General features: G+C 52.0%; 1 protein-coding gene across 2 annotated transcripts in view; it reads left to right on the forward strand.

Moving 5' to 3' along the window:
• The window catches only part of Sap30bp (SAP30 binding protein), a 35,162-nt gene extending 18,033 nt beyond the window's left edge, over positions 1–17,129 (forward strand). For both annotated transcript variants that reach the window (XM_051159059.1, XM_051159060.1), the window contains 8 exons: positions 4,869–4,911; positions 10,238–10,326; positions 12,869–12,960; positions 13,820–13,880; positions 14,140–14,191; positions 15,005–15,063; positions 16,277–16,361; positions 16,633–17,129. In XM_051159059.1, the coding sequence (XP_051015016.1) occupies positions 4,869–4,911; positions 10,238–10,326; positions 12,869–12,960; positions 13,820–13,880; positions 14,140–14,191; positions 15,005–15,063; positions 16,277–16,361; positions 16,633–16,814 (663 nt within the window). In that variant the 3' untranslated portion in view covers positions 16,815–17,129. The remainder of the gene's footprint in view (positions 1–4,868; positions 4,912–10,237; positions 10,327–12,868; positions 12,961–13,819; positions 13,881–14,139; positions 14,192–15,004; positions 15,064–16,276; positions 16,362–16,632) is intronic.
• Positions 17,130–18,334: the final 1,205 nt, after the last annotated feature.

The raw sequence follows: 18,334 nt of genomic DNA on the forward strand, positions 1-18,334 counted from the left end.
GGAGGGAGGGAGGGAGTGCTTTGGTTTGGTTTGGTTGGCCTAGACAAGCCTTGATTGAACTCAGCAACCCAACTCCCTCTACCTTTCAGTGCTGGGATCACAGGTGTGAGGCATGTATTGTTTTGAGTAAACTCTGCTAATTAAACAAGCTGGTTCTCCCCTTGTGGGGGCGGGGGAGGCTGTTGGCTGCCAGGACAAGCGCAGGAGGAGCAGATGATGATGTTTGGGGCTCAGAAGGCCACGATGGAGAATGACCATTCCTGGAACCACTTCAGGGGATAGTTCAACTTTATTGGAGGGAAAACAAAGGCTATATAGTCCTTGGGGAGTTTGGGGGGGTGGGGAGGCTCCCAGGATAATTGTACATAATTGGTTGGAATTAGACGCTTCAAGGATGCTTGATTTGCATTTGGCAGCATACGCCTATCATATGAATAGGCACACAGTACCTAATTATCATATTGACTCAGGAAAGGGAGAGCTAGCAGGAAGCTGTGTCAAAGGGGTTAGGGGCAGCTGTGTCTAAAGACAGTCTCCAGATGAGGTCAGCAGAGAGCAGGAGGCCCCACTGGGGGAGGGAGTCCTCTATCCAACCCTGAGCTCAGAATGGCTATCCGGACTGGGAGGACTGCAACCTCAAACAGCAGGGTCCTTCCAACAGCATGTTAGGATTTTATAACTTCCTGGGCTTTCACAGGTCTGAGAGGTTAAGGTCGGCTGGTGCTGCTTCCCCAGTCTTCCTCCCCACCTGCCAGGTTATGTAGTGCAGCCAGGAACAGCCATATGCTTGCGCTGCCCCCTGCAGCTGCCCCGGGCCCTGTTCAGAGTGCCTTCTCTGTGCCTAACGCTCTCAAAACTGGGAAGAAGGCATGGCATGTTGACTGGCAGAGCCCAGGTGCTGCAGGCTACCCGCGCTGTCACTCAAGGTGTGTCCCCCGCTGGCCTGGTTCCCAGAGGGCTGATGGCAGGTGGCTGTGCCTAGACTTCCATTCTCTGTGCTCTGTGCTCTCTGCATGGGAGCCACATTCCAGGGTCTAATTCCTTAGGACAGAAAGGCCCCTGCCACTCACCTGCAAGTGTGATCAGGAAAACCAAGTTGGCAGTTTGACCACTATTCTTTTTTTTTGTTGTTTTTGTTTTTGTTTTTGTTTTTGTTTTCGAGACAGGGTTTCTCTGTGTAGCCTTGGCCATCCTGGACTCACTTTGTAGACCAGGCTGGCCTCGAACTCAGAGCGATCCGCCTGCCTCTGCCTCCCGAGTGCTGGGATTAAAGGCATGTGCCACCACGCCCGGCTCTTGACCACTGTTCTTCAGCCCCCTGCAGCCACCTCATGCTGTGGCTGTTGAGACATTAGCCTCTGGTGAAGGGAGAGCACAAACAAAGGAGAAGTCTCTGCCTCAGAATTGGTGTTCACTCTCTCCCCTTCCTTCTCCCCCCCCTCCCCTATTTGTTTGTTTGAGGCAGGGTTTCACTAGATCTGTGTCTTGCTGGCTGGATTAGAACTCAGCTAACTGTGTGCCTCTGCCTCCCAAGTACTGAAGTTAAAGGCTGTACCACCGTACTTGGCCTCTTCTCTCTTTATTGAGACTAGACTGAGTCTTAACTGTGTCGTCCTGCCTCCTCAAACCCTTGGCTGTACGCTGCCACGCTCTTGGCTTTGGTTTGGTTTCGCTTGGAGTTGAAGTAAGATGGCCATAAATAGCCAGGCTGACGTACAATTTGAAACCCACCTGCTTCGGTGTCCTGAGCGCTAGGATTACCTGCCTGCACACGCATGCTCAGTGTGTGGCGTGTGAACCCTGCCCATTCTCCCTTCCCTTTCTCCTTTAGCTGTCTTTGGAAAGCTGTGGGCTGGGGTTTCCTTGTGACTTCATTGGATTCAGACTGGGGAAGCAGCTGGCCTTAGCTTCTCTCTCCCTTTTTTTTTTTTTTTTTCTCCAGACAGGGCTTCTCTGTGTAGTCATGGCTGTCCTAGACTCACTTTGTAGACCAGGCTAGCCTCGAAATCACAGCAATCCACCTGCCTCTGCCTCTCGAGTGCTAGGATTAAAGGCATGCGCTACTATGCCTGGCCTAAGGTGACAGCTTCTAGTCTCTGCTGGGTTCCAGGTTCCCCCGCTAGACAACTGTCTGGTAAATCGGTCTCTGGTAAATAGTGTGAGTTAACTTTGATTAATTGACAGCCAGAGGGAGAGAAAGAGCTCTACAGTTGCAACAGGGTCCCCTGGGCATCTGGAAACAGTGCTGTAGGGGAAGGAAGAGCAGAGGCATCTTGTTTCCGCCAGTGTCTTCAGGACTCCCTGCCTCCCCGTCTGGCCCTTTTAAGGGTTGGTGAGTGTGTCCTAGAGTGGGTTTGTAGCAGTGTTCTTGTCCATTGCTCTCCCCGACTGTCCGTATGGTGCTTCCTCCCTGGTGTTCCAGTGCCGTGGCCAGCTTCATCGTAGTTTGAGTGGTCAGATTCGTGCAGAGCTCTTAGCATCTGGTGGGACTCGTGCAAGGTTGTGTCTCTGGATCCTTGCTTTGATGTGACATTTGTCTCTCCCCAGTTGAACCCACACCCCACCAGGTGGCTGGGGCTCTTAAGGGTCATTGCCTTGTGCCAGAGGAGTCCCTGCTTTCCTGGTGTTAGACTTGCCTGGAGGATACTTTGTTGTAAATAGTTTTTTGACTTTGGAGCAGCCCAAGCTCAGAGTTTGATGGCTGCTGGCCTTTGCAGGGCTGGGGATCCAGCTCAGGTTTGTGTGTGCTGGGCAAGTGCTGTGCCTCAGGGCTTTAGACCCTCATCTTCACTAGCCCCCTTTCCCACTTAGCTTTCCTCCATGCCATTGATGTCTGGACCTGTCTCCATTAACTTGGAGCCCCTCACTGGATAGAAGCATGAACTTAGAAAGGCTAAGGAGCCAAGCCATAGACCACAGGACCAAAAAGAAGGGGAAACTGCTCCTCCTATGGTCTTCCTTATTAACAGCATCGTTTCTTTTCTCCCAGAGACAGGGCTAAACAACCTCACTAGGCCAGCCAGACCCATGATGTGCAGGCCAGCTATAAAGAGCCCTGGGGAAGCTCCTCGATTCTTTTTTTTGTTTTTGTTTTTTTTTTTAAGATTTTAATTATTTATATGTATACAGTGCTCTGCCTGTGTGTACACCTACATGTTAAAAGAGAACATCAGATCTCATTATAGATGGTTGTGAGCCACCATGTGGTTGCTGGGAGTTGAACTCAGGACCTCTGGAAGAGCAGTCAGTGCTCTTAACCTTTGGGCCATCTCTCCAGCCCCGCTCCTAGCCTCTTAAGGCAGCCCCTGAAATAAATTTTTTTTTTACTTTAAAGAGCTGTGATCTCCAATACAGGGCAAAGTGGTGCATGCCTGTAATCCCAGCACCCTGGGAGGCAGAGGCAAGCAGATCTCTGTGAGTTCGAGGCCAGCACTGTATTAGAAATGAAGTGCTCTCTAGCCTGTTCTCACAGCTCTCTGGAGACTCATGGGCCCCCTGTGGGCCTGTGTGTCTGCAGGGAAGGCGGGAACTCCAGCTGATGTTTTCGTACACTCAGCAGCCAGGAAGCTGTGGAAACATAAGGGAATTTTACAGTCCCACGCCTGCTCACTGAAATGCTCCTAAACGCGGAGCTCTCCTGTTGCTGTACAAAGGAGTTGTTGTTGGCCCCTGAGATGCTGGCACTGTCTGAACAGCAGTTGATTTATGACTCCAACCTGAACTCGGGGGAAGTGGCAGTCCTCCAGGCCCACCTCCCAACCCTCCTCCTCTTTGCCCACCTGATTGACAGGAGGCGGATGGTGAGGAGGGACAGGTTGCTAAGCAGCCTGGCTTCAACACTGTGCCCTTGATTGGATGAATTGTGGCAGTGTTCAGGAAAGAGGGGATTTTGAGTCTGTCTCAGGATCAGGAGGAACTTTTTGAGGAAGGGGTCTGGTCTTGGCACAGGGTCACGTCTGACTTGTTAGGGAGTTTGGACCCTCCACATCTTCCCCTTCCATTCTTGGGGAGGGGTTACCTCTGGAGCTGCTCTCTTCTCACGTGGAGATCCCGTTGCAGAACTGTTGTCTTATCTCCTCCCCCAGTAATAGAGGGAAGGAGACCAGATCTGACACCTCAGTGAACTTCCCTGCATGTTGCTAACTATGTCTTCGTGACACAGAAGATCCCTGATCTGAGTCAGGACAGAGGATGTGCCAGAAGCCGGAATCTAGCTGTCCGCCTCTTAGCCTTGGTTAGAAGAAGCAGTGAAGTCAAGCATTAGTATTCAGTGTTTTGTTTTGTTTTGTTTTGTTTTGTTTTAAGTGTTTCTTTGGACAGAATATAAAACAATGTAAAAAGAGGTGCGAGGGTCAAGGAGAGCCAGAGAGGCCACCTCAAGCTGGGGCTCTTGGGAACCTTACTGAGTCACTACCAGGCTTCTTTGAGCTTCCCGGGACTTAATGCTCATGATAAAATCTGCTCTGTTTGAAGTACAATAGGAAGCCTCCCAGGAGCAGCTGGTCTCCAGAGTTAGGTGTTAAAGAGGGGTTCCCCTTGAAGCAGTCCAAAGCTGTGTGCTCAGATTCCCAACGCAGGGGAGCCATGGCAGGGAAAGTCACACAGGTGGCAGGGGTGTGATCACAGCTGTGAGCTCTCAGCAATAGCCTGGCTCAATGCTGTTCCCTCCTGGGGGCCATCGAGCTCCCAGCTGCTGTGATGGGGGAGACATGGTCAGAGCTCTGGGGTCCCAGAGCCTTGAAGCCCTGCTCACTGTGAGCACGCTGGCAGCACTCACCCCCTCCAACTTCTATGAAAAGCCCAGCTGTCCTGGTGAGGAGAGTGCCTGGCCCAGGTGCCCAGCGTCACCTTTGTGTTTCTTTCCACAGGATAATACAGAAGCAGAGAAGAGGGATCCCCAGGAGTTAGTGGGTGAGTACCATGGGGAGCACTCCCGAGCCCTCACCCTGAGCAAGCTCGCCTCCTCTCATGCCAAGCTGCAGTTTCCCTTCACACCCCTCCCAAGGCCTTTGGCATTTCCTAGGGTGACTGGGTGAGACCTCAGTCAACGTTCTTTGAAAATGGCATTCTATGTGCGTTTTTCTGGGCTTTGGTTGGTTGCCAGTGTTGTCAAGGGAGTTGAGAGCCCCCCACAGCTGGGAGCTCATCTTGGTCTTTGTTTCTTTCACTTATGCGCAGGGCCTGACCTCTCTGTCCCTGTATCTCCTTGTCCACACTGCCATATTCACGTTGCTGAAGGAGTCAGTATGGGACCTCTCCTGGCACTCTGCCTTGTCCCCAGGCAGGAGCATGCCTCCCGGCCCTGGCATGGCAGCCCTTGGTGACTTTGGAGAGCAGAGTAACTTGCGGGAACCCTCATGCCATCCATGCCCTCTGCCAGCCCCAGCATCTTAATCCTTTTAGAAAGCCATTCCTTAGCGCCATAGCTTGGCCACAGACTTGGTAACAGCCCCAAAAACCTGACCCAGAGGAAGTTCCTGGTATCCCCTGTCTGGGTTGGAGCCTTGCCTCTGCTACAGCCATCACCTGTTCTGCGGCCATTATGCTAACCTGTATGCCAGTGTGTTCCTGCTTTCTTTAGTTCTGTTCCCAGAGGACACCCCTGCAGAGCCCACCCCTGCATCTCCCTGCACACATTCAGGGCTTGTGCTTTCCAGCCCTGCGGCTTCAAAGCTCAAAAACTTGAAAATGTTCCTCCATTGTCCCGCCCACCTGCTCTTTTTCCAAGAAGTACCCCTTTCTGTGGGCTGCTGTTCAGTGGCTGGTTTTCCATAGCTAAGAACTAGGAATTATTCCGTTTGTCTTCTGACCCACTGGGCAAGAACATAATACTCTGTCTTGATCCCTGGGTTCAAGTCCTTTAAAAAAAAAAAAGTCAGGGGTTAGAGAGATGGCTCAGTGGTTAAGAGCACTTGCTGTTCTTGCAGAGGACACAGGTTCATTTCCCAGCACCCATGTCAGGTGGGTCACAACTTCCTGTAATTCAAGGTCCAGAGAGTCCAATGCCCTGCTCTGTCCTCAGTAGGTGCGTGCATACACGCTGCACAGCCTTACGCAGACACACTATTTACACCTATATAAACTAAAACCAGGCTTCTCTTAAACCTTAGACTTTGTCCTTTAGACAATGACACTTGGAATATGACAGCGTAAAAGGGCAGAGGAGGCATGGTGCACATCTAATCGGAAGCCAGCGGCCTCTGCAGTGGGCGCTGCACACGGCCAGGTGTAGTGGGAGCTGCAGCCTCTTCTTCCATCTGCGTCCTGCTTCACTCTGCTGTTCACCACTGAAAAACCCCAAGGCTTGGGGTCAGAGAGCAACCTGGCCGTGCGCAACACAACCATGCTCTCTACCCACAGGCAGTAACAGAAGTGGTGCGTGTGTATGGGCATTAGCCAGACTTCTTCCATACCCAGTGTGGCTCTTTTTCTCTGCTGGTCTGATTCGTGTATGTAGTACAGACTGGTCTCAAAACTGAATCCCAGGCTGGCTCTGAACTAGCTGGTCCTCTGCCTTAGCCTCCCAAAGAAATGCCACCATACCTAGCCTCTCGGTCCTGTATTTGAAATAGCTTTATTGGGGTATGATTTAAAGAGTAAAAGTAGTGAGTTTAAGTGTGCCGTTGGTAGATCTGATAGGCATGTGTACCTGTGCTAGCCCTGTCAACCATCAGTCACAAGGCAAACCCTCCCACGCTTCCCAGTGGCCACTGCTGCAGAACTCCCCTGTGCAAGTGGTTTCTTCCTTCAGTCTCAAGTAAGAAGTGCTCTTGGGGCTGGAGAGAGATGGCTCAGAGGTTAAGAACACTGACTGTTGTTCCAAAGGTCCTGAGTTCAATTCCCAGCAACCACACGGTGGCTTATAACCATCTATAATGAAGTCTGATATCCTCTTCTGGCCTGTGGGTGTATGTGCAGGCAGAACACTGTATACATAATAAATAAATACATCTTTTTAAAAAGAAAAAAGTGCTCTTGATGGGAGTTGAGCCCTATTTCGACAGTTCCCTATAAATAAGGGTGTGATAGGCTGCTTAGCAGCAGTGCTACCCGCCACCTGCGCCCCAGCCCCCCAGATAGCAAGGCATTCTTCCCTCCTTCCCCACTGAAATAATAAGGCGAGGTCCCTTTGGGAGCAGAATCGCCTCAAGTTGAGCGCCTGGTGTGGGTCATTGCTTTCCTGTCTGGCTGTTTCTGTGGATGCCTTAGAAGTTCCTCCACACTGCTGAGCGTCTGCCGAGCGTCACTGTCCTTCATTTGTCTGTTTTAGCTAAGGAGCCTCCCACTGTAGCAGACGCTGTTTATTCGCACTCTCTGGGGGGACATAGCTCATCTTTCATCTGCGTAGGTTCAGCACTCTGCTCTTTGAGGGGTGGGTAGTGAGGCTGTTCCTCTTCAGCAGAGTGGTTCTGATCCTGATGTGTGTTTGCTTCCCCCTCTCTCTGAACTCAGCTCCTTTAAATGGCTCCTGGCTACCAGATGTGTACACCACCCCACCTTTAAAAGAACAAGCCAAGAGCCAAAATATCATCTCACAGACTTCTCAGTGGCCCCACTGGGCTTGCTAGTTCCGAGCCCTGTAACTGGCACTCAAGCCCAGCACTGCACTTGGGTTTGAAAACTGCCTTGGGCCTGACCCCTGGCCCCAGTGTATTCATAGTATGCACAGGCCCTGCTCCCTCCCTGCCGCATCCTAAGTTCCCGGGACTAGCTACTCTGCCCCAATTCCTACCTGGTGGCCATGAATACTGCAGATGTTTTCTGACAAAGGTGTTCTCAGGGCATGACTCATGCTGACATCCGGTTTGCCAGTTACTAAGCACAGCGCCCCCCCCCCCCCCCCCCCCCCCCCGCCACAGACAACCCCATAGCTGAGCAGCAGTTACAGGCGTAGGCGCAGGCATAGGACACTGCTTGACATTTCCTGAAAAGATGGTTTGGGGCCTGGCTACTCTGAGGGCAGCAGTCTTCTGTGTTGGATTCATTCTAGAACTCAGGAAAGAGTCACCGAGAAGTCTGTGCAGTAAAATTTTTTTTTTGTTGTCCAGAATCTGTCACTTTCTTGTCATTTACTTCCCAGGGATACCGTTGTTTCTACCCTCGCTCATGAGGGGCTCCCTCCTGTTAGACTATCTACCATGTATGCCCCAGAGGGTGGAGGTTGCTATGGTAACAATGTCACACCCTGTTTTTCTAAAAAGCTTTCCTGGCAAATGCCAAAGGGCACTCTTTGTCTGTGTCACATGCCCATATACTCTCTCTGGCCCAGCGTCTGCCAAGGCTTTCTAGCTGTTGTTACCAATGCTCACAGAATGCCAAGACCAGTTCTTTCCAGCTGCTTCCACTCTCAACTAGCCCCTGTAGTCTGGGCTCAGACCTAGAACTTCTGTTTATCCCAGGGCTGAGAAGAAGGGAAAAAACCCCACGATTCAGCTTGACCGCTGCCACCGCTGCATGGCATCCCACCTGAGGGCCAGTTGGGAGATGGCAGAAAGGCTGGGGCGGCTACAAGTGTTTCCCTTGTGGAGCCTGTCTTTGGCTGCTCTTGCATCACAGGCCCACAGCAGGACCTTTGATCTGTGGGGCCCAGCCTGTGCTCAGGGTGTGTCTAGTTACAGCCCACTGGTAACGCTGAAGCCCAGCACTGCCCTTGTGTTTGCAGACTGCCTTGGGCCTGACCCCTGGCTCAGTGTGTTCATAGTTTGCACAGGCCCGGAACCATAGTGGCCTGAACTCACAAAGTCATTAGAGTCTTCTCGGGCTTTAAGGCCTTGTCCCCAGCACTGCGCTTGTCGCAGTGATGGTAAACTAAACAGAGATCAAAGCACCTTATCTGCTAAGAAGAAAACATTAACCTATGCAGGGTGCAATGGTACACGCTCGCAGCCCTCGCTAATAGAAAGGCTAAAGCAGGAGACTCACTTGAGTCCTGGAGTTTGGGCTAGCCTGGGGCCCTGAATGACCAGTTCTCCCCCCACCCACCCCCACCACATACACATATAATTTTACTGCTAGGATTACTTTAAAATCATGGCTGAAGGGGAGGCTCAGCAGTTAACACATTCTGCTCTTGGACAGGACCCCATGTCAGGGCTCCCAATACCCCACCCCACCCCACCCCCGTAACTCCACTTCCAGGGGATCTGATGCCCTTTCTGGACTCTGAAGGCACTTGCACTCATAAGGCCAAAGAAACCACACGAAAACATACATACATGTGATTTTTTTTTTTTTAAGTAAAATCTTTTTTTTTTTTTTTTTTTAAGTAAATCCTTACAAAATGAAAACAAATGAATAAATCCAGCCTCCGGACAAGAGACCAGGAAGGCTGTGACACTCTAGCCCCTTCCACCAGGCCCCCATCAGCCCTAGACAGCTGTTCAGAGAAAGGGCTCAGGTAAAGGCCTGGCACACAGTAGGTCCCCCAGCAAGTACTCCCTAGTTGCTGCTACTAGTGGCTTTCTGGTGCTTCCCTTCCTCCTACCTACCCTGTGCTGCTGCTGTTTGCTCATTGTATGGTCCTTTTCATGAGTGAATGTTTCAGAGAGCAAGACAGAGTCTTACCACAAACAGCCCATTGTTTGTGTGCTCCAGAGCAGGACTCTGAGGCCCTGGGGTGGCCCAAGAGAGGAGGCGAGGCTTGGGTGGGCAGTACTGTCCCCTGAGGGCCCTGCCCTGGGAGTTGTGGTTTTTCATGTCAGAATCAGACCTTTTGTTCAAAGAGGTTTGGGATCCAAACCATGAGGAACCCTCAACACAGTTTCTCATAGCCTAGGCAGGACAGACCTGGGCCAAGCAGCTCTGGCTCCCAGAGTCCCGTGGAGGCTGGACCCAGCTTGTACTTCAAACTGACACATCCCTTTCCAGCCCTGGGTTCCTAGGGAGCTTAGCCATGGGAGAATTTACACTGTAGAAATTGGCAAATGCTTTGGACTTCACTCCTCCCCTTCCCCTCCCCCAGCACTTAACTGGATGTGTTCTTTCCTTAAAAATTAGTCACTAGAGCTTGGTAGGATGTGCTATTTACATCTGTCCCCTCTGGGGGGGAGGGGCAGGAGTTGACACATGGCGGGCACTGACTGTTTGATCTCAACTCAGGTAACAGTCCAGGAAGCCCCGATAGCCTGCTTCAGTTTTCACACTCAGTTTCTTTCTTCTCTACAATTGTTTTGTCCTTGTGCTTTTATAGCCCTGGCCTTTCTTCTCAACACAAGAATCCCCTCTGTTTTCTCAACAGCCTCCTTTTCTGAAAGGGTCCGAAACATGTCACCTGATGAAATCAAGATCCCACCAGAACCGCCTGGCAGATGTTCGAATCACTTACAAGTAAGTGCTGCTCTGGCTGCTGGAGCCGATGTGGATGACATGGCTGGGTTACATGGTCGGTTTGTGCCCTGACCTTCAGAGGCCACAGCAAGGAGAGGGACCAAGTCAAACTGCCAGGTGGGCAGGAGCTGCAATCTTGGATACCTCTCATAAACCAGATCTCAGGAATTGGCCTCCACTGCCCCACCTGCCATGTGCTACCCGCTTGAGTCCCGGGTCTGCCCTCGCTGAGGTTCTGAGTCTACCTCAGCAGAGTGACATGCGTCTTCTTCACAGCCTCACTGAGCCAGGGGACGACTCAGGGAAATTTGCCAGAAAACTGAGGACCCATCAGAGTGTAAAATAAATCCCAGGAGTGTGACATGCAGCGTTTAAATGTATAGTTTCTGCCTTCATGTTCCTAATTCCGAAGCTTCTGCCCACTTATCTGACGTATGGTTTTAAATGCCTAAAGAACAGAAACTGGGGGCCTGGAGAGATAGCTCAGAGGTTAAGAGCACTGTCTGCTCTTCCAGAGGTCCTGAGTTCAATTCCCAGCAACCATATGGTGGCTCACAACCATCTAAAATGAGATTTGGGGCCCTCTTCTGGTGGTATACATACAGAGAAAGCGCTCATCTAAAATAAATAAATAAATAAAATCTTTAAAAAAAAAAGAACAGAAGCTGTCCGTCTGAGCTGTCGACCCATGGAACATGGTTGCTCAGTACAACTGAGATTTCACCCATATGGTTGTTTCTCCTTGACCCTCTGTAAGTTCCCTGTGAGCAGGACCTTTCAGTTAACAGTAGTGTAGGCCAAGGCTGCATAATGGTGGACCTTTTCCACCTGCCCTGCCTTTGATCCCATAGCTTCTTCTGGGTGCCCCCAGCTATTTAGCAAGCCGGTGGCACCACCCAAACGGATGGATGACTAATGCGTCCTGGGGCTAAAGAATGCTGCCTGCAGGAGAGGGCCAGGATCAGGAGGAGGGCACAGCACACATTGTCTTCCTTTCCCGGCAGTCTCCTCCCTTGGCTAAACTGTCAGCCTCCCTCTCCGTTACCCCCCAGGATGGCATCACCCTTTATGCCAAACAAGTTCAAGCCTGTAAGGACAGTTCAGAGGCCTGCCAAGCAGAAGCAAACAGCCACTCAGCTCTGTTTTGTTTTGTTGGGTTTTTTTTCCAGGACAGGATTTCTCTGTGTAACCACACTGGGTGTCCTGGAACTCTGTTTGAGGCTGGCCTAAAACTCACAGCGATCCGCCTGCCTCTGCCTCCCCAGTGCTGGGATGAAGGGCATGTGCCACCACCACCGGGCCTTCGGAGCTCTTAAATTCAGAATATTTCTTCTTTTCTGATCCTCATGGCCGTAGGAACCATAGCATTTAAGCAAATAGCAGAACCACTGATGACCCTGGCCGTGGCAGCTGTTAGACAAGGTTTACCTCAAGCTGCTGAGCCTCCAGTGTGAGGCTCCCTGCAGCGCCCTTTACACAACACCAAGGAAGGCAGCTTCCCACTGCCACCTTCTCACTCCCTTGGGCTCCCTGAGGCCTATCTCAGCAGAAAGTCGGATTTGGCCTTCTGGCTTCCCAAGACTACTAGCCCCTCCCACTTCTAGCAGGCAAAGTGTTCCCCAAATTTTTTCTTTCTAGAGAGTTTGTATGTGATGCTACCACTAGCAGGGAAGCCGAGCTTAGCTCTTGAGTTGGACCACTGCTCATGCCCTGGCCCTGGCCCAGGCCACACCTTCTCAGGAGGCTCTACCCTGAGGTGAGTGTCCGGCCTCTTCTCTTTGGGCCTGTATCACCAGCCAGGACACTGGCAATAGCTCTCCTGTTTTCCTAGGCCAAGGGTCCATGGAGGAGTTTTGGTGAGAGATTAGCTCTTGACCCTTGGTTGTTAACTGACGTGTGCCTGGCCTGCAATGAGACCCTGGTTTTGTCCCAAGCATCGCCAGTAAAATTTTCAAAGGCATCTACAATGTTTGAGACCAAATGCAAAAGTGTCTCCCTGCTTCCCTTTGAGGCAACACTTTCCCAGGTCCCCTGTGGCTCAGATCTGCTAAAGATGTAACCCTTGCTCATCAACTCTTAAGATGCTAGGCTCCTTTTTAGGTGGTTTGGGAGCTGATAACCATTGAGGATTTGTTTCTTGGCTTCCGGTGGCTTCTGACTTGGCCTTTCTCCCACTCTCTACACTGACTATTGGGACGAGGTCAGAAGAAATCAGCAATGAAAACTGACCAGTTTAGCTGGGTGTGGTGGCGCACGCCTTTAATCCCAGTGCTTGGGAGGCAGAGGCAGGCAGATCTCTGTGAGTTCGAGGCCAGCCAAGTCTGCAGAGTGAATCCAGCACAGCCAAGGATACACAGAGAAACCCTACCTCAAAAAAACAAAAAAAAAAACTGACCAAATTGGTTTGGCTTGATTGTGCATGCTCTGGTCAAAGGCTAGGTGGGATGTGAGGCTGTGATTGGAGCAAGCCTCACATGGCTCAGGGGCACAGGCTGGGTTGTGGGGGACAGGCTTCTGTGCTCACTCTCCATCCCCCCCACAGGATAAGATCCAGAAACTGTATGAGCGCAAGATGAAGGAGGGGATGGACATGAACTACATCATCCAGCGAAAGAAGGAGTTCCGCAACCCCAGGTGCGCTTCCCGTGAGCCTGCAGGCAAGACCAGTCAGCCTTAGCCGGGGACCAGGAGAGCCGTGTGACAGTGTCCAGGAGGTCCAGCTTTGATCCCACCTGAGCCCAAAGTGGCTTCACCCAGACTTCTACTTACACTGGATGCCTGCTGGGCACACCAGAGGTTTACTCGTAAAATACAGGGTCATGGTGTGAACTAGTCCAGCCTGGTTAGGCTCTGCTCTCTACGCCGGTCCTAAAGGAAGACATTCAACAAGATACTCACTAGAGGTTCTTCCAACTCAAAGATTTGGTTTTGCCTCTTAGTAAAAGGTTTTATGTAAAAGTAAAAGTTATGTCTAGGTTTATTGTCATTTGCAGGTATTTGAGATAGGGTCTCACTGTGTAGCCCAGGCTGGCCTCCAACTCACAGAATTCAATTTCTTCTGCCTCCCAAGTGCTGGGATTATAGTGCTGTTAATTAAGGGTGTGCACCACTATGCCTGGCTATGTCCGTGTCTTATTCTTTCAAATGCTGGCGCTAGTAAAGTACCCAGGAAATATGCCATGTGACAACAGGGTCCTACCTAGCCGATTGGGTGGGTCGGAGTGTAGAGGCCCCAACCCAGCCATGCTGACTGAAGGCCAGAAACATCCACACTAGACATAGCATTCAGTTGTTGTTTTGACCTTCATCCTGGCCCCGGCTACAGCCTGTCTGAGGTGGGTGTAGAGCCAGAGGTGATGAGGAGGCGGGAGGCCACGCTGGAAGAGGTGAGCTGGGTCTCGAGGCTTCCTCTTTGTCCTGGTGCTTCTGGTTCCATGTGGGATCGTGGCATCAGTACAGAGTCCGCTCCCTGACTGTTCTGCTCCTCTTTCAGCATCTACGAGAAACTGATCCAGTTCTGTGCCATTGATGAGCTGGGCACCAACTACCCGAAGGTGTGTCCTACACACGGGGGCTGCGGGGCGACAGAGCAGGCTGCACTGGGTGTGATGGGAAAGGTCCACAGAGTGCCAGTGACAGGCAGGAGGGGGGCTGCTGCCACTGTCCACCGCAGAGCTATGCTCGTTCCTGGGCTCTGGTGGTGTGGCTGGTATTCAGGGAGACAGCTGAAGGCCCCCTGACCTAGGGAGGTCCATGTCTGCTCCCTGTGTGCCACAATCCTCCTCTGACTGCATCTTAACCTCCTTTTTTCAGGATATGTTTGACCCCCATGGCTGGTCCGAAGACTCCTACTATGAGGCATTAGGTAATTTCTATTAGCTTTCTGCTTATCTCCTCATCCACAAACCCATCTGTCTGTCCATCCAGCACCCGGCTGTCTGTCTATCCAGCCAGTGATATAGGTGGCCCGCATGTCAGGGTGTCTATGCCAGGCCATGTCCACAGGGCTTCTGCTGACTTGGCCTTGGACAAGACTGACTCTGTCCCTTGCTGACAAGACTTGAACATAGTGAAGACAGATGGTTGGGTCAGTGACCCCCATGCTGATGCCGTTGAATAAGGTGAACAGAGTTGTGGTACAGCCAGAAGCCTTTGGCAAGCAGAGTTGCCTAACCTGGCCAAAGCACGGGGGAGGCCCTGTGGAGGAGGCTGTTAGAGCTAAGGTTTGAGAGGTGCAGGAGCCAGAATGCCCCCAGGCAGAGGAGGTGTGTGTTCTGAGGCCAGTGAGTGCTGCACAGAGAACTGGGAGTGATTGCAGAGCCTCAGCCTTGTACGCCAGGTCCTGGCTCATTAGTGCGCGTGTGCGTGTGGCCCTCACAAGTTCTGCCTTATTTTGACTCAGTTGCCAATATTTTTATTTACAATAAAACTGTATCTAGCGTTTTTAGTCAGTAGGAAAGTAGTTCCCACTGTGAAACTCAGGGGCTCACCCTTCTCAGCGGGATGTGCAGCCCCAGACCCGTGCTCCCTGCTGACCGGGGCCTAGCACTTCCTCCTGCCAAATGCAGGAGGATACTGAGCCCATGCCAGCCTTTAGGCCAGTGTAAAGAATGCAGAGTCAAGGCAGTGACCTCCCTCAGTCACACGCTGCTCACACCAGCCTGTCTTCTCTCCATAGCCAAGGCCCAGAAAATTGAAATGGACAAATTGGAAAAGGCCAAAAAAGAGCGAACCAAAGTAAGTGATGACCAACCCTGGGATGGCGGCTGTGTGTGGGGTGTGCAGGTCCTGCTGGCTGAGTCTGAGAGGCTTCAAGCAGCCTTGGCCCTGCCCTCGATGAAGAGAGAGTGCTGACCCCAACCTCTGACTCAGCTCAGAGAAGTCTCCTCTCTGCTCATGATGGCTGGCCATTCCTGCATTCTGTCCTTCTGTGCCCCACTGCAGAGCCCTGTGGCTTAGGGCTGAGTACCTCACAGCAGCTGTAGCCCACAAGATACTCTCTTCCCCTCCAGGCTGAAGGACTGCAAAGCCTAGATGTGCTAGTGCTCCTCTCTGTAGCCAGCCATGTGGGAACTGGTGTGAGAAGATAAAATTTTTTTTCTATCTTTTTTTTTCCAATTTATTTATTTATGTATATGAGTACTCTTATTTGTATGAGTGCCTATATGACAGAAGAGGCCATCAGATCCCCTTATAGAGAGTTGTGAGCCACCAAGTAGTTGCTGGGAATTGAACTCAAGTCCTCTGGAAAAGCAGCCAGTGCTCTTAACCTCTGAGCCATCTCTCCAGCCAAATTTCTCGTTCTTTTTCTTTTCTTTCTTTTTTTCTTTTTTTTTTTTTAAGATTTATTATGTATACATTGCTCTGCCTGCATGTACACTTGTCTTCCAGAAGAGGGCATCAGATCTCATTATAGATGGTTGTGAGCCACCATGTGGTTGCTGGGAACTGAACTCATGACCTTTGGAGGAGCAGTCAGTGCCCTTAACCTCTGAGCCATCTCTCCAGCCAAGTTTCTTATTCTTAGCCATTGAGTGGCTCTCTCTTCTTTCTCTTTCCCCTTCCTCTCCAAACCCCATGCTTGTGGAAGGGGACATGTCTACAGTACCTGGATCACAGCTGTCTTTCCCCTATGAGGAAGATGTCACTTCCTCCTGGGTGTGAGGAGGAGGGGCCTGGAAGCTGGTTTAGGGGGACAGTGGGTAGGGGTTGCCAGACACGTGCAATATCCTGCAATGTTGGGGGGGGACCCCACATATGTTGGGAAAGTTCCTGGAAGAGTGGTAAAAGCCCCTTCAGGCACCTCCCCCTCCCCCAGGTGCTTCCAGCCAAGATGGTTTTCAGGGCCTCTTTTGTGTGGTGCCAAACACTGTCCCCTGGGAGCAGACAGTTGGCATGGGAAGTGACATACAGCTCTGTGCTGGTCTCTTTGTCCTCTCTCTCCCTCCAGATTGAGTTTGTAACGGGCACCAAGAAAGGCACCACGACCAATGCCACAGCCACCACCACCACTACTGCCAGCACAGCGGTCGCAGGTAGTGTTCGCTCATCCAGTCCCAGCACTGCCTCAGGGTTTCCTGGGTTTGTCTGGAAAGGGTCAGGGCCCAGGCTTGGTCTTGCTACCACTCTGCTGACTGAGCATAGCAAGCCTTAGATACTGGGGCAGGTCCCAGGCTACGGGCTGCCCCCGGACTCCTGTTTCAATCCTAGGCCTGCCTCTGGTCTGCCAGGAACCGTGCAGAACAGGCCTTTGGGGTCCTGTTCTGGATGGCTTTGACCTTGACCTCTCTCTCGCATTGCCCCTAGATGCCCAAAAGAGAAAGAGCAAGTGGGACTCTGCCATCCCAGTGACAACAATAGCACAGCCCACCATCCTCACCACCACAGCCACTCTGCCAGCGGTGGTCACTGTCACCACCAGTGCCAGTGGCTCCAAGACCACCGTTATCTCCGCTGTGGGCACCATCGTGAAGAAGGCCAAGCAGTGACCAGAGGACACCCCCAGGACTTGATAGGACTGTGCAGCCCAGTGACCTCTACTCACTGGGAGGCGCCACTCTGTATGTTTCAGGACTGAGATGTGCTCTCCACGTGCCTTTCAAGAGGAGCCTCTCTGTGACATTCCAGCCGCAAGAACAGTACAGCAGAGGCAGTGGGGTGCGTTGGACAGGACCGTCCATACACCTCAATTAAAAGTACTGCATTCTTAGGTCCTGGCATGTCAGGTGCACTGGCCTCGCCCATGCTGTGTTCAGGCAAACATGACGCTCAAGTGCCCAGCTCAGGGTTAGTGCTCAGGATGAACAATGCATGATGAAAGCCGTGGGAGTGCTCAGAGGGGTCGCCATGGAGCTGCCATGGTCGGTCCCAGTGTATGCCCCGTGGCGTGCACGTGGGAGCTCAAGGAGGGTCAGACACTTATCCTTTCCTGTTGTGCACTTTCCTTATCCCAAAACCAGATCTCAACAATCCTCAAACAGGAGGAGAGGCCCTGCTCTCGTGGGTGCAGTTAAGCACTCCCCACGTTGCTTCTGATACACACCCAGGCTTTTGAAATCAGGCCAGATTGCAGAGGGCTGGGATGTGATTCCCAGCCTGCCCAGGGCAGGAGCAAAGTGTGAGCCCCTGACCAAAGCTGCCGCTGTCCCGCAGTGCCCAGTGAGTGTGGCCAGCAGGATCCACGCAGCAGGGGAGATGAATCACCTCCTGCTCTGGCCAGGCGGCAACTCATTGTTTATTGCGAGCCCTGCTCTTGGGAAGGTCTCTGCCGCCCCACCCTTCCCCTGCTGTTATCTCTGCCCAGCAGCAGGCCCCAGGCAGCACCGCTGGCCACTCTTAGGGTCCCAACAGGTTCACCAGCCCAATGCCGGAGGGAAAGTTTGCCTTCCCTGCCCTCTGGCAGTCCTCTCCCCACTCAGCGGAAGGGCTGAGTGTCAAAGGAGGAAGCCAGGCTGTGAAGGGTCCTGTTGCTTCCATGGGACCAACAGAGATGAGGAAGGAGCCTCTGAGGTTGTGGTTGGTATTTGTTGTATGATCCGAGGAGTGACAAACTGCGCGTGAGACCCATAAAATAAAAGAGTCACCATTGTTCCTTTCTCTCCTTGAGGCAGTCTGCAATCTGGGGAAGGGGAGGGGCACCTGCTGCCAGGCCAGGAACTGCCTGCCCTGTGGCCTCTAGCAAGCAGCTCGTGGATGCAGTGAGGGCTCTTGGAGTTCAGTCTGCAGCAGCCACGTCCTGTTGAGCCTCAGAAATACACTTCCCAAGGGCATTGTGAGAGGTCTGAGCTGGTGAGGCATGAACTTTGCAAAGGAGAAATGAGATCAGCCAGGCTGGGGAGATGGCCACATCCCCATCAAGGACTATTTTTGGGTTTTTGTTTGTTTTCTTCAGACAGGGTCTCTCTGTGTTAGCCTTGGCCATCCTGGAGTCACTTTGTAGACCAGGCTGGCCTCAAACTCACAGTGATCCACCTGCCTCTGCCTCCCTAGTGCTGGGATTAGAGGCGTG

The sequence above is a fragment of the Acomys russatus genome, chromosome 16, assembly GCF_903995435.1.
Source record: "Acomys russatus chromosome 16, mAcoRus1.1, whole genome shotgun sequence".
Taxonomy (NCBI): Eukaryota; Metazoa; Chordata; class Mammalia; order Rodentia; family Muridae; genus Acomys; species Acomys russatus.